General features: G+C 49.1%; 1 protein-coding gene across 1 annotated transcript in view; it reads right to left on the bottom strand.

Moving 5' to 3' along the window:
- Positions 1-13,654, bottom strand: part of LOC146855449 (stabilin-2-like) — a 1,111,419-nt gene that overhangs the window by 904,851 nt on the left and 192,914 nt on the right. Inside the window, exon 9 of the mRNA XM_085653245.1 lies at positions 7,946-8,079. Coding sequence (XP_085509371.1) covers positions 7,946-8,079 — 134 coding nt within the window. The remainder of the gene's footprint in view (positions 1-7,945; positions 8,080-13,654) is intronic.

Genomic DNA, 13,654 nt, shown 5'->3' with positions numbered 1-13,654 from the left:
ATGGAGCTTAGTATTACACTTCTTAATTCCTCGGCGTGTAACCATATACTGAACATTCTAAAGCATGAATTCTGAGCACTTATGTCACTCTTCTACGGAGTCCGTTAGGGACCGAAAGGGTCCCGCCATCATAAACTCACAAGACACTACATCTCCCACTTTGTTAAATAAGAAGTACAAATAGTACATATGTACATCAGAACTCTTCAAAAAGTCGTTTTGGTGCTCCAATCACTTTCTCCAGATTGTCAGGTGGATAAGTCTCACTTCTGACATCTGAAGTTGGCGAATGTCGAGGCAGGTGCTTGAAATGTGAAGAATCTCACATAATGGACTTTCCAGGATGGTGAACAATCACCATGTGTCATTTACTAGTCATAACCCTCAATAGGTCAACATCAAAAGGAGCATCAGACTTGTGACTCTATTTCTGCCCGACAATAACATGGCCTCCTCTTTTGAACACACTGCTCCTAGCACACTGGCACCTATCCAGGTAGGTCTTCATTCTTCGTTTGTGGCAACCTGGCTCCTATGGCTCTCCCAAACATTAAGGTGGCAGGGCTTTAACCTGTGGTAGAATGGGGAGTCAACCTGTATGCAGAAAGCGTAGACTGAAGAACCGATTGGAGGTCAAGCTTTTCTAGAGCAGCACACTGAACGGTCTTCTTGAGGGTGCTCATGAACCTCTCGACAACACGCTTCCGCTGTGGCCAGAGAGGTGTGCTTTTCTAATGCTTGACATTCAGATGAGTGAGGAAATCTTTACATTTAGGAATATTGAAAAGCGGGCTATAGTCAGATTTCAAAATCAAAGGAACACTAGGCCTGTCCGTAGTTCGCTTAGTTTTGCTACGGGGAACTCCACGAAGTTACTAAAAAACTCCACGATATTATGTGAGTGGCGGAGTGCAGTGCGAACTGTCGTTTGGGCTGGTATTACTGCCACTCGGGTAGAAATTCTACCTGAGCGGCAGCTCGCACTCGCGAACTTACCGTTTGCGCTCGCGAACTTACCGTTCACGATCACGGTTCGCAATCGGGAGCAGAGAAAAAACTCCGCTGCTCATCGCGAAGCGGAGTTTTTTGCTCTCCGCAAGCTCCGTGGAGAGAAGAAAACTCCGCAAACGGAATGAAGTTCACCGCCCAGGCCTAAGGGACACCCCATATTGCAAAAAAACGTACTAATCTCTCAATGACTCTGTTATGAGTAGTTGATGACATTTCTTCTACAAGGGCAAAATGGGAGTATTCTTCAACAATGACTTGCAGCTGATATCCATTGTCTAGGGATCCAAAGAATTCAATTGCAATCTTCTCCATGCATACTTTGGGAGATCAGGCATGTTTAATGGAAGCAGGGTGGTTTTGGATGACAAGCAGTTGCACAAACGACAGGCCCTTAATTCTGTTTCAACTCTGTATTCAAGACGAGGGAACCACACTCTGTCCCGCAGAGCTCGTTTAGTAGCAACAACTCCATGATGTCCCTCATGTGCCAGTTCAATGACTTGTTGTCTCTCAGGTAAGACAATTCTTGCTCCTAATAAGATGATGCATTCTGGAATGTCTGAATGTTCTTCCTACACATTTTTGAATTTCTGGTATTCTAGATCATCATGAAGAAGTCAAGCATGCCTTCTCCAGGATTGATGGGTAATGATGTCTTTGAGGGTCTGCAAATCTCTGTCAGTGCTCATGGCAGCACTGATCTGATTTGTTCTACTAATATGGTAGCAGGTGTGCTGGATTTTACAAGGAAGTTAACATAAGATTCAGCCGCTTTAGAAGTGGTGCCATGACACTGTATTGGTACACATGAGATGCAGTCAGTAGGATTTTGATCTTTTCCTGGATGATGCACATTCATATAGTCACATTCCTGCAGTTGCAACCCCCACCTCTCATTGCCAGGGGGCATCTTGGTTTTAGGATTACCAAAGATGTTGAGCAATGCTTGGTGATCTGTGACAACTGTGAAATGCTTTACATACATGAACACATGAAAACGTTCACAAGCCCACAGCAAGGATTTCTTTTTCAGGTTCTAAAAAGGCACTTTCTGTCGATGACCAAACTCCTGGGAGTAAAAAGCCACAATGCATCTTGGTGCATTGGGATGTCCAGTGGGCTGGGCAAGGATGGCACCCAAACCCACTGGGCTCCCATCAACAACAACCTCAGTTTGTAATTTCAAGTCAAACTATGCCATTTCAGTGGCATTCTTAATTGCATGTTTGATTTTCTTGAAGCTTTGTTCACAATCATGTGACCCTCAAAACGGAGCATTTTGTTTCATTAAGTCTCTCAAGAGGGCACTCGCAGTGGCGAAGTCACATATATACCTTGAATAGTAACTGGTAATACCAAGGAAGGATAGCAGCATAGTTACATCTTGTGGGGGAGAAGTGTATGAGAAGGGTTGTACTTTACTTGAGTCATTCCCCCATCAGAAAAGATATGAGCGAGAAACTTTTGTTTCGCTTTATGAAACTCACCCTTTTCTGTATTTAATGTGAGACCTGTGTTTGCAAGTATACAACACACTTGTGTAACAGCTTTATCATGTTCTTACTGTTTGGCCCCAAAAACTAGTATGTCATCACTGTAATTGAAAGCATTTGTGAATGGTTGTATTATGCAACAAATGGCATCTTGAAATAGTTCTCCAGCTGAGGACACTCTGAAACTAAGTCTTTTACATCTAAACAACCCAAAATGAGTCGTAAAGGTGTTAATACACCTGCAATTTTCTTCCAGTTCAAGTTGGTGATACCCTTTGTTCAAATTGAGGAGGAAAAGATTTTGGTTCCATTCAGCTGCATAATCATGTCAGCAATGTGCGGACTTGGATGTCATTCTCTTTCAATCGCCTTATTCACTTGGCGCATATCATCGCTGATGCACAAGGCACCTCGACTATCCTCCTCCGGCTCTACCACTATGGTGGACACCCGTGGCGTCGGATCAGTGGATCGCTCAATGATTTAATGTTTAAATAATGTCTCCATTTCTTTCTCAGCAGCCTCTTGTAAGTAAAATGCAATATGACTATGTCTTTGAGCAACAGGACAGATGTCCTCATTTATGTGAAGTTGCACTTTCATTGTTAAGTTTTCTGAGTCCATGAAACAACGATGGAAACTGATTCACTTGCTTGGACTGGTGTGTTCGCCTCACCCCACAAGAGAGCCACACACAACACCCCCAGATCACTGTCTTCATCGCCACCCATTTGGTCATAGGGTGAAGGCCCAGTTTACCTCAAAATAGTCCGAGAGAGCCTCCACAAAAGTCTCCCATCCCTCCGCATCTTGGAGGATCTCAGGGGCAAGTTTCCATCTCATAGGTAAACAATGTATAGTCCTCCAGTGAAACTCACAGACCAATGAGGTATGATTGGAGAGGCACTGAGACAAGTGGGCCAGCAAGTGCACCCTATCCCCCCAGGGATTCCGAGACCAGTATACAGTCCTCTTGACTGTATGTGTAGTGAGTAGGGGAATAGCAAGTGAACTCCTTCGCATCAGGGTCAGTGGCCTTCCATATATTGCAGGGCCTGAGATTAGCGACTACCTCTTGTAGTGAGAGTGTCATTAAAGGTTTAGTGGTCAGTCGAGAAGGGTGTCTATCCAGATCACCGTCCACGACACAACTGAAATCACCACCCAAACCACAGATCTCTCTAGGGCCGGTGAAAGGAAATCCTGAACCTTAGGGGGAAAAAGCGCCCGTCGTCTGTGTTGGATGCATAAGTGCTCATGATGGTTATATTTACCCCATCAAGTCTCCCCTGTATCAGTAGGAAATGCCACTCAATGTAGGCCTCTATGCAAGTCATATCAAGAGAAATCCCTGGCGCCATCAATATAAGGACACCCCTGGCATATATGGAGTAGTTATCAAAGTAAGGCTGTCCCTTCCATCGCCTACCTATTTTACCAGCTTCTGATTTGGAGACATGGGATTTTTGTAGAGACATGATTTGGATAGCAGTCTGCCTCAGGAAGGACAACACTCTATATCTTTTTGAGTAAGTACCAGGGCCCCTCACATTCCAAGATATAAACTTGTAGGCATCTGGACAGTCCATTGTAAGTGTAAATGTGAATGTGAATCAAGACATCCCTCCCTGCATCCTGATGGCATAAACATGAAAGTCAACATTGAAAAATAATTACGACCCCCCCCACCCAGGACAGGTATATTGGAACAACATTTGTATTCAAGTCTAATAAGATCAAAGTGCCTGGACGAACACTACTAAGCCCTGCATCCGCAACAGACACCAAGTGCTTACCTCAAAGGTAAAAGAAAGAAAAGGGAGAGGGATAGATGCCCTACCATCGGAAGACACCCTCCCACCGAAACAGAGAAATCAGTGGGGTATGCTCCCCATTGAGTAGGGAGGAAGTCATTTATAGGTTATAACCCAATATCTAGCAAACCTTAGCTCAGCTTCTTGTTGGTAACCCATTGCAAAACTACTCATGTGTGACCCATCGTGGAGCGACCAGGGCCTGCTCCATGTTTACTAGTCTTAGGAGAGCAGAATACACCCCAGAAGGGGGAATTAAGGTGATCAAGTCTGATGTATGGTACAAGGAAATTTTACCTCCAGTAGGAAAGGGAGGAAATCACTGATCAGGATATCACAGTTTCAGGCACAGTGTCAGTGGTCTGTGGGAAAGTACCAAGGGTACCACCACCAGCAGGGGGGCATGGTAATCAGGATCTCAGGCACCAAGGATTGACCATCTGCAGTGGAGTCTAAGATACCATCCTTTCTAACCACGGCGGCTGAGCCCCTGCGGCTCCTGCATCTCTGAGCCGAGTGCGTCCACCCGAGCCCCACCTTGTATGATCATGGAAGGAGTCCACATTGCTCAGCAGACATGCTGAGATCCGGTGAGATCAATCCAGCCCAGACCATACCTCCTCTGGGTGCTCGAAGAAGAGTGATTTTCCAGCAGCGATAGCTCTGAGGTTTTCAGGCTATACCAGCACATATTTAAAGTTCATCTACAGGAGCTTCTTTTTCAGAGCAAGGAAGGACTTGCCCCTCTCCTGAACCATGTGAGTGTAGTATGCGTATATGGCGATGTTGTGATTCTGAAATTGCTGGACTGAAAGTTCTCTGGCCGTCCTCAGGATAGCGTCTCTATCACAGTAGTTCATAATATTGGCCCAGTGAGGGACCCTAGCTGGCAGCGAAGGGACCGATGCCCTGTGAGCCCTCTCCATCCAAAAAAGTCTGAAAGGCCCCTAAGGAGCAGAGTGTGCTGCATCTATTCCTCAAGAAAGGTCTCTGCCAACAGACCCTCTACCCTTTCTGGGCATCCCAAAGGTCTCACATTGTTTCGGCATTAACGAAATTTTGCATTCCTCAACTCGGTTTTCCCTTGAATTTGTGACAACCGGCATTTGAGACAACTTTTGCTTAAGCAGGCGGACCTCCGATTGTACAGTATTGATATTGGATTTTGCATTATCTACCTTGTCAGCGTAGATCTGTGAGTAGGAGATTGAATTTGATGGAAACACCTGCTACTTGTCCCTCCAGGGCTTCCCTTGAGACCTGAATGACTGCCAGCACAACTGCCCTTTGATGGTTCGGCCCATGCTGAGTGATCCTGTGCAGAGGCTGGCACGTGGTGGTGTATTGGGGGATGGTCTTACCCTGGGTCTGATGCTGTGATCCATCTTTACCCATACTAGTGGCGTGGCAGTGGGCCCATGTATCAGGGCCAGCCCAGCAGTTTGAGTAGCTGTAACTCAAATAGGGAGGCCATCAATTCAATAAGAAGGACGAGTGGATGTCTCCTGCAACCCCAGTACCATTGGGGCACCCAGACAAGCAGCAAATAGAGACTCCACTCAGAGCCCAAGCTGCCAGGACAGCTCCCCCCACTGGTCCCACGTGCATCCCTCGTAAGTGCCATGGACTCCCGGAACCTAGGGCCACTGTCAGGCCTGGAGCTCACCTACCAAGAAGCAGGTGCCTGACGCCCCTCGTCGACACTACAGTTCCAGGCACTGGAGCACCCTGATGGCAGGAATAACAGAAGCCTCAGTCGTCCTTCACACTGCTTTGTTCAGGGCCCTCGCAGCTGATGGACAGTCCCCAGGGGCACAGCCACTATTACAACAGGGCCAGACCTCCAGAGCCTCCCCGAAAGCCCAAGCACCCCAGCTTCAATCAGCCCAGGTGGGGGAGGACCTACCAGTGGCTCCCACAGCACTCACAACCACTCCGCATGGAGCTTGAGTCATGTAGCTACATCCCACCCATAGCGCCGGGCCAGTGCACCGCTGTCAGCTGAAGTGGAAATGAGGAGGGCTCCGCAGTTGATTACTTCACCCCTAACCTTCTGCTAGGCCCCACTCGAAACAAGTGGGGCCCCAGTTACATCCTCCTGTGCCGACAGCTCTTCAGCTCCCACTGGTGGCTGGAGGCCATTCCGGGCTAGGCTGCATGAAGCCGCACGGCCATCTTGCTTCTCCCCGCTCCTTGGGCATAGCATCTCGCAGGTCAAAGCATGGGGCATGGTAGCCACCCAGCAGGTTACAGGCATCCAGGCCAACCCACAGGTCAGGTCTCCCATAGCCACGGGACTCCCCCACCCTGCAGCCGAGAGCCGACAACTCCCAGCTCCGCAGACAAGGCCCGGGCCGGCAATCAGGAGTTCAGCCACTCAGGCAGGCCAAATACCTTGTGGGCTCCCAAAGCAGCAGGTGTTGGTCTTGGCCGAACAAAGTTTTCCCACTTCTTCTCCGTGCCACCCAAGAACAAGCCCCAGGATGCAAACAGTGAGGAAGGGGCAGATTAGGCATAATTAATGGAGGATTGGTCGGTGGGTGGACGGAGCTCCCTAAGGGCACGTTCTGTTGGCCATCTTCCTTGGCCATGTCCCCGCTACTCCCAAATCTTCATATGTTCGTATAACATATGCTCTTACTCCTCTTGAAACCCTCAAAATCACTTTTTGAAGTCCGTTTTACATATGGTTTATCCACCTTTAATTATAGCAGCCTTTGTATTGTAATATATGATGGGATAGTTCTGAAAAAGAAGTGAACGTCCTATTACATTATGTACACCCCGAATCAGAGAGCCACCACACACTTCTAGTGTGCGAGGCAGCATTATCATGCACCGTGTAGACACTGCACAGACTAGAGCTGGCCATGAATGGGGCCCATTGTCTCTGGGGAGGCAGGGAAGAGAGAGTTAGTGCTGTCTCATAAAAGCAATTTCTGGGTGCATCATTATTCAGGTAAAAAGTTCAATCTTAACGTGCTCTATATCCTTTTCCAAAGCACAGTCCTCAGTCAAATGCCTACCTCCCCTCGAAGTTTACAACTTGTAGTATTTAGCCCTCATTAAGAGTAGTTCTTTTTCCAATCCGTTTGCAAACACGTTTGTGCAGGGATTGGATATAACACATTTAGTGGAATTTGCTGTACCATCTGTAGTTTTCTGAGGGTGAATTTCAGCAGGTCAAACTTGCCAAAAATTATTGGGGAAATGCCTTACAAATGCTGGTACTTGTGGGATTTGGTGTGGAAAGCACAAAAAGTTGCATGTTAGTCCTCATTTTGATGGGGAAAACTAATGACAGCAGATGTATTCAGATCCAATAAATACCGCTCACAGGGCCACTCACAATGAGGGCCTTTGAGTCAAGACTGCTGCGCCCTGGTGCATGTAGCGTGATACCACGGACCATCATGAACATCAGTAACACTCTCATGGCAATGCGCGAACATGTCATGTGTGGCACAGAATCAAGACAAAATAACTTGTTTTTATTTTCACAGCAAGATTCTATTACAGGGGGGCTAGGTTTATAGTTTCCTACATGTGTGTACAACCCTTCGTTCATAAATTACACCCACACAATAAATAAAATAACATTAAAAAGGTGAATGTTGGGAAACATACTCAGTTTTCCCTGGTGAAACAGTAGAGCAATTTGCGTTCTTGCTGCAGCGGTTGTTTGTTGCACAGACGTCTGTCAAACTGCATCCGAGGCCAGCTACAAAATTATTGTACCCTTCCTTGCATTCGCAGTGAGACTGAAAAACAAAGGTATACATACATTTATGAAAATGTTTACAACTTTCAAAGATACATTTTGTGATTGTTTTGCATTAATTGTGTTCCTGTGGTATGGTACAAACATGTAAACAAGTCACAGCAAGTTGGGAATACATTTTGTGATTGTTTTGCATTAATTGTGCTCCAGTGGTATGGTATACACATTTAAACAAGTCACAGCAAGTTGGGAATACATTTTGTGATTGTTTTGCATTAATTGTGTTCCTGTGGTATGGTACAAACATGTAAACAAGTCACAGCAAGTTGGGAATACATTTTGTGATTGTTTTGCATTAATTGTGCTCCAGTGGTATGGTATACACATTTAAACAAGTCACAGCAAGTTGGGAATACATTTTGTGATTGTTTTGCATTAATTGTACTCCTGTGGTATGGTATACACATGTAAACAAGTCACAGCAAGTTGGGAATCCCTATGAGTATCTACAAATGTTGATAAATATGGTTCAAGAATCAGGAGTTCTAGAGTCTCTAGAGTTTTCCGCTGAGCATTGGTCTTTGCAGGGCTGCCCCGGTCCCATGCAGGGGGCCCTCCTAAGAGGAATGCCCCCATTAGTGCCACAGGATGGCACACGACGAGTCAGCCTCCCAGCGTTTGGGACCCTTGAGGGTCCCCCCATGCCCATGTCACTTCCGGGCAGGAGGGGGTGGGGGGGGAGAGGTACTTATACCTCTCCCGCCCACTGGTCGCCCTCTTTCCTCTTCTGCCTGGACGCCGTTTTTGTGGCTGCCGTTGACCAGGGTGACTGCGTCACCTTATAGATAAGGCCATTTTGATGTGCCCCGGGGACCTCAGGAGTTTGACTTTCGGTGAGTGCCAACCCCCTCCCCCCCTGTTCCCCTTAGGCAGGGCTGCGGAGCCCGGACATCTCCGTGGCTGTAGTCTGTCTTGGGGGGGGGGGAGGGTATGTCAGCTCTGGGGGCATATTGGATCAGCGGCCCCTCGCAGGGTCGTGGGTAGGACAACCAGGATCCCCTCTGCCGTTTATGGTAGCGGAGTTGGGTCCAGGGCTTCGGTCCGTTTGAGCCGGAGGTTCATGGGGGCTGGGGAGGGCAAAAGCCCTCCACCCTCTCTCTGCTGCCAATTGATCCGGTGTTGCCCTACTATGTCGAGGGGGGGGGGAGAAGAGCTGCGGGCTCGCAAGGCTCTCCCCTCATTTTAGATCGCACATTCGACTGGCCTTGTGCGGGGGTGGGGTGGGGTGGGCAGCGGTGTCGCAAGGCCCCCTCTCTGGCATTGCTAAGACCTGGGGCCTAGACGGGCGGGAATAACAAATAGGTTCCGAATTTCAACCCCGCAAACAGGAAGCACCGCATCTATCCCTCTGGGTGTCTGGCGACAACCGCCTGGCCATGGCCGGGGATGCAGTCTGCCTGGGGGATGTGGTACAGCTCCCAAGGCCAGGTCGCATCTTGGGGGCAAAGTATCCAGTTGAACATGCTGGGGGCGGCAGGGCACGGGGCCTCGGCGGGGAATCAGAGTCCCGTGTGTTTGTTCACGGTGTGTGGTGCAATGGAGAGCTGGCCCAGTCCTCTTGGACTGCCCACACTGCTACCTCATTTCTGGTTCTTTCTGGGAGTCCATTTGCGTGGTGTGAGGCAGGAAGTGAGTGATTCATCCCTCCTGGGGCCTGGGTTTGTTCTGCTGCTCGGGTCTCTGGCCTGCGCAATGTGGCAACAAAGGATGGCGCGGTCAGGTGCCGTCACGGTACTGTAGAGGGGCACTAGGCCTCTACCCGTGGGAGGCCACTAAGTATTCAGCGCTGGGGGGAGGCACAGGCCCAGTAGGGTATGGGGGTGGAATGCTATGCTGGCTCCCTCGTCCCCCTCCCTAGCACCCAGGTCCCGGAGCGGCTAAGGCCCGGGGCCGATGGGGGAGAGTTTGTAACGGGGAAGGCAGAGGTTGCCGAGGGGGGAGCGTCCCAGAAGCCCCACCTGGGCCCCTCCGATGCAAGTCGCCAGCTATCTTGGCATCTTTCCGTTGCTCCTCCCGTCACGCCGTCGGACGTGTTTCCTGGGGCTGTGCCGCCCTCCCCCTCACTGGAGGATGGTGTAGGACAGGCTTCGCGGGCTAGGTCCCAGCCTGGCAGGGTGGGCGCGTGGGGGGGAACCAGCGCTGGTTTTTCTCTCCCCGTCATTCCCGACCGGGTGCCCAATGGTCTGTGACCTCTATTGCCACTTCTAACCATAGTTTCATACCATTGCAACTAGCAATTTGGATGGAAGGCTCTTTCACGTCCCCTCCTAATTTTGATTCACAATGGATTTCAAAACCCATGTGCTTGCCGGAAAGACTTTTCTGACACACAAAAATGTTTTACTACATGGAACCATATTGCTGTCGGTTCCCGATGTCCCCCACCACGCACTCGCTTGCCCAGTTAGTGCCCGGCCACACCGTTCTGCTCAGCTTCCTCAGGCATGCGGCGAACCCAGCACTCTGTTGCCCCAGCGGTTGCGGTTCAGGGTTGTGCATTCCGGGCGCTTCCTGCTGGCTACAGGAGCCCAGAGTTCTGCTGGCGTGGGCATGCTCCGGGACCTTGCTGTGCCAGCCATGTTTCCCGTGTTCGGGTAGGCGCGGGGCATGGATTTTCTTCGATGGGGGTGGTCGTCGGGACAGCGCGGGGCTGGGGTCATGCAGGTGGTGCAGGCCCCACCCCCGACAGAGGCTAGGTCTCTGACGCTCTCGGGTAGTTTGGAACACTCAGGCGTGGGCTGGTGGCATGGGCACAGTCGCCCATGCTGGAAGTCAGGGGTTCGAGTCTTGCCAGCATTATTCTACAATAATTTCTAAGATAATTATGCGGTGACAAGCTTGCAGCGTTATTATAATCTTTCCATCATGTGAGCCCGCCAGCGGGCGGGGGCGGAGTGGGTGCGGGGGCAGCATCCCCTGCTGTTTATTTACGGTGGGATAAGCAATGACCCCGGGTGTCTGCAACAACACAAGCATCTATTCTGTGGCATGGGGCCTTGCCGGCGGTAGCCTCCCACGTGATGTCCTTTTGTGGGTAGTTTTGCTGCGATGGGTGTTAATGGTCGTCGCTAGCAAAGGGTTGATTTCTTGGGGGCAGTGCGGAGCATCAAAATATTTCAAGCTTCTTTCGGCTCTCTGTTCACACAGCAATTCCCCCGGATAGACTGGAAGGCGCCCAAGTATGCTCGGGTGTATGTCTGTTAGGCTCAGTGCTCCGCCCGTAAGTTTGTGTCTCAGACGCCTGGCACCTATGCATTTAATTAGTTTTCCCGTGCCTCCGCCGTGCCGCATATTGCCATGTTGCCTTCTCTTTAGGATGATTTGCAGTAGGAGAGCTGCTGTATGGGAGCTGGGAGTCGGGGTTAGAGTTAGGAGCTCGTCTGCATCCTATATTCTGGACCGATTTTTCTTCTACCCGTGCCTAAGTAAAGAGTTGTTTTCCGTGTGCAGGAACTGGCCCCATCTCTCGTCTCCTTGCCCAGGGGGGGGGGACGATGCGCCACTGTAGATTCAGAACGGTTGCAGCTTTAAACAAGGCCACTAAGGGGTAAAAGCCAGGCTTTTTTATTCAAACGTAGCTCTCAGCACCGGAGGACCGACGCGGTGCCTAGCGCTGTACCTCGGGAGCTGCTCAAAGGACCAGGAGGGTGAGAATTGGTGCCCACCAACTCAGGTGTAGTTAGGTGAGTCCCTTTGCATCTCATGAGGTGTCATTTTACATGTATGTGAATGTTGCACGTTTCACCATGTCAAGACTGTAGAAGGTGCGCTATGGCAGGGAAACTTGGGTGCATCCTCCTCCATCTCCCGGCATCTTATAAGGCAGGGCTTCCTCAAATACACAGAAGGGACGCTGTGTGCAAGTACTCAGGAGGTGTCACCGGGGGCAAGTATACACGGGGGGTCACGGTTTGCAAGTATACAGGAGGGGACACCGGGTGCAAACTCACATGGGTAGACACGGTCCGCATACCAGGACGGACTGGGAGCGGACCCCCAGTGGCCGAGATTTGTTAAGTATTTCTTCCAGCACTTCTGCACCCTTGTAGTAAATGCTCATGCTCTACTGTAAGAGCCTTCACTAGTTGACCTACATATGGTGTCATGCTCATAGCTCTACATCAGCCTTGGGAAATATAGCAGCACTGTTGAGAATGGGGGCTCCTGGGGGTGGCAATCGCAGATTGTCCACCCCCGGGCAGCTTCGGGCGATGGGACGGCCCAAGAGCAGGCAGGCAAATCCCATTGGGCGGTGGTTATGCAGCGCGAGCGCGAAGTATTAGAGCTGCGTGGCGCGCTATTCGGCGTGAGGCAAGGTAGGGAGCTTGCGTTTTTGTCCCTCCCTCCCACCCTCAGGTTGTGTTTATTGCTTGTGGCATGGGGGGGAGGTTATATATAAAAATAACAAAAAAAAAAAAACAAAAAAAATCAAAATAAATAAATATATAATAATAAAAAATAATAAAAAAAATAAATAAATAAATAAATAAATAAATAAAAAATAAAAATGAAAAAAATAAAATAATAATAATATAAAAAAAAAAAAAAAAAATATATATATATATATATAATTATCACTATAATTGTCGCTTGGACAGGTGGCAGAGCTGGAGGAGATCAAGACAGGCAGGAAGGGTTGGGGGCATTAGGAATAGCTTCGGACAGGGGGAAACAAGGGAGCGAGGTTGGAGGCAAGTGTTAGGCAGGATAGGTAGATAGGGGTTTGGGTAGGAGGATTAGGCCGAACAATGTGGGTAATAGTTGTTTTGGGGTATATTGTTTAGGGGCGGGGGGTGTTAGGGGGGGATATGTTTTTGGAAATATGATCTGTATATGATCTGTATTTTTATATGTGTGTATTTGCCTGCCTGTCCAATAAAGCGGCCTTTTACCCCAAGTGTGGGTCTTGGTTGTGCTTATTGCCCGAGGGCTACACCTGAACAGCTGAAAGTATAGTAGCAAAGAGCCAGGGACTCTCCGCAAAACAATTAGCAGTTTTGTCAGATTGCGTACATATCGCTTTAGCAGATCCAGGGGGACAGCATGCTTGCCCAGCAACCCTGCGGTAAGTAAGTCACAGAAACCTTAATAGGATCTCAGCGACCTTGCACACTGGCTGGCAGGCAGCCTGTTCTGGGCTGGGAACCTCACAACCCTTATAATGACTGTCAGTAAAGGTTCACAGACAGTCATTATAAGGGTTGTGCTGGCTCTGGGAGGTCTCCACTCTAGCAACCGCGCGGGCCATAGTGGGTGTACGTCGTGTATATTCTATTTCTTGAATACAGGCTAGTGGGCCGCATTTATTTTCACTGTTGGAGTACAAATAAGGATACCAGGATCATTCCAATATCCTTGAATATAACTCATGCGGTCCCTGCGTAACCCCAACTTAGAATGCTCTAGTGTGCGGACAACAATTAGAATTCTTGATTATGTCTACACCACATAGGTCATTTAGTGATAGATGGTTGGTTAACTTGTGGGGCTGTCAGAAATCCAGACCTTCTCACTCAGGGGGATGTCCGTACAAGGTATGTAGGGTAGAAAAACAC

Source organism: Triturus cristatus, chromosome 4_1, assembly GCF_964204655.1.
Source record: "Triturus cristatus chromosome 4_1, aTriCri1.1, whole genome shotgun sequence".
NCBI classification, from domain to species: Eukaryota; Metazoa; Chordata; class Amphibia; order Caudata; family Salamandridae; genus Triturus; species Triturus cristatus.
Note: the sequence above shows the minus strand (reverse complement) of the source record. Positions and strands in the feature narration are given on the sequence as shown.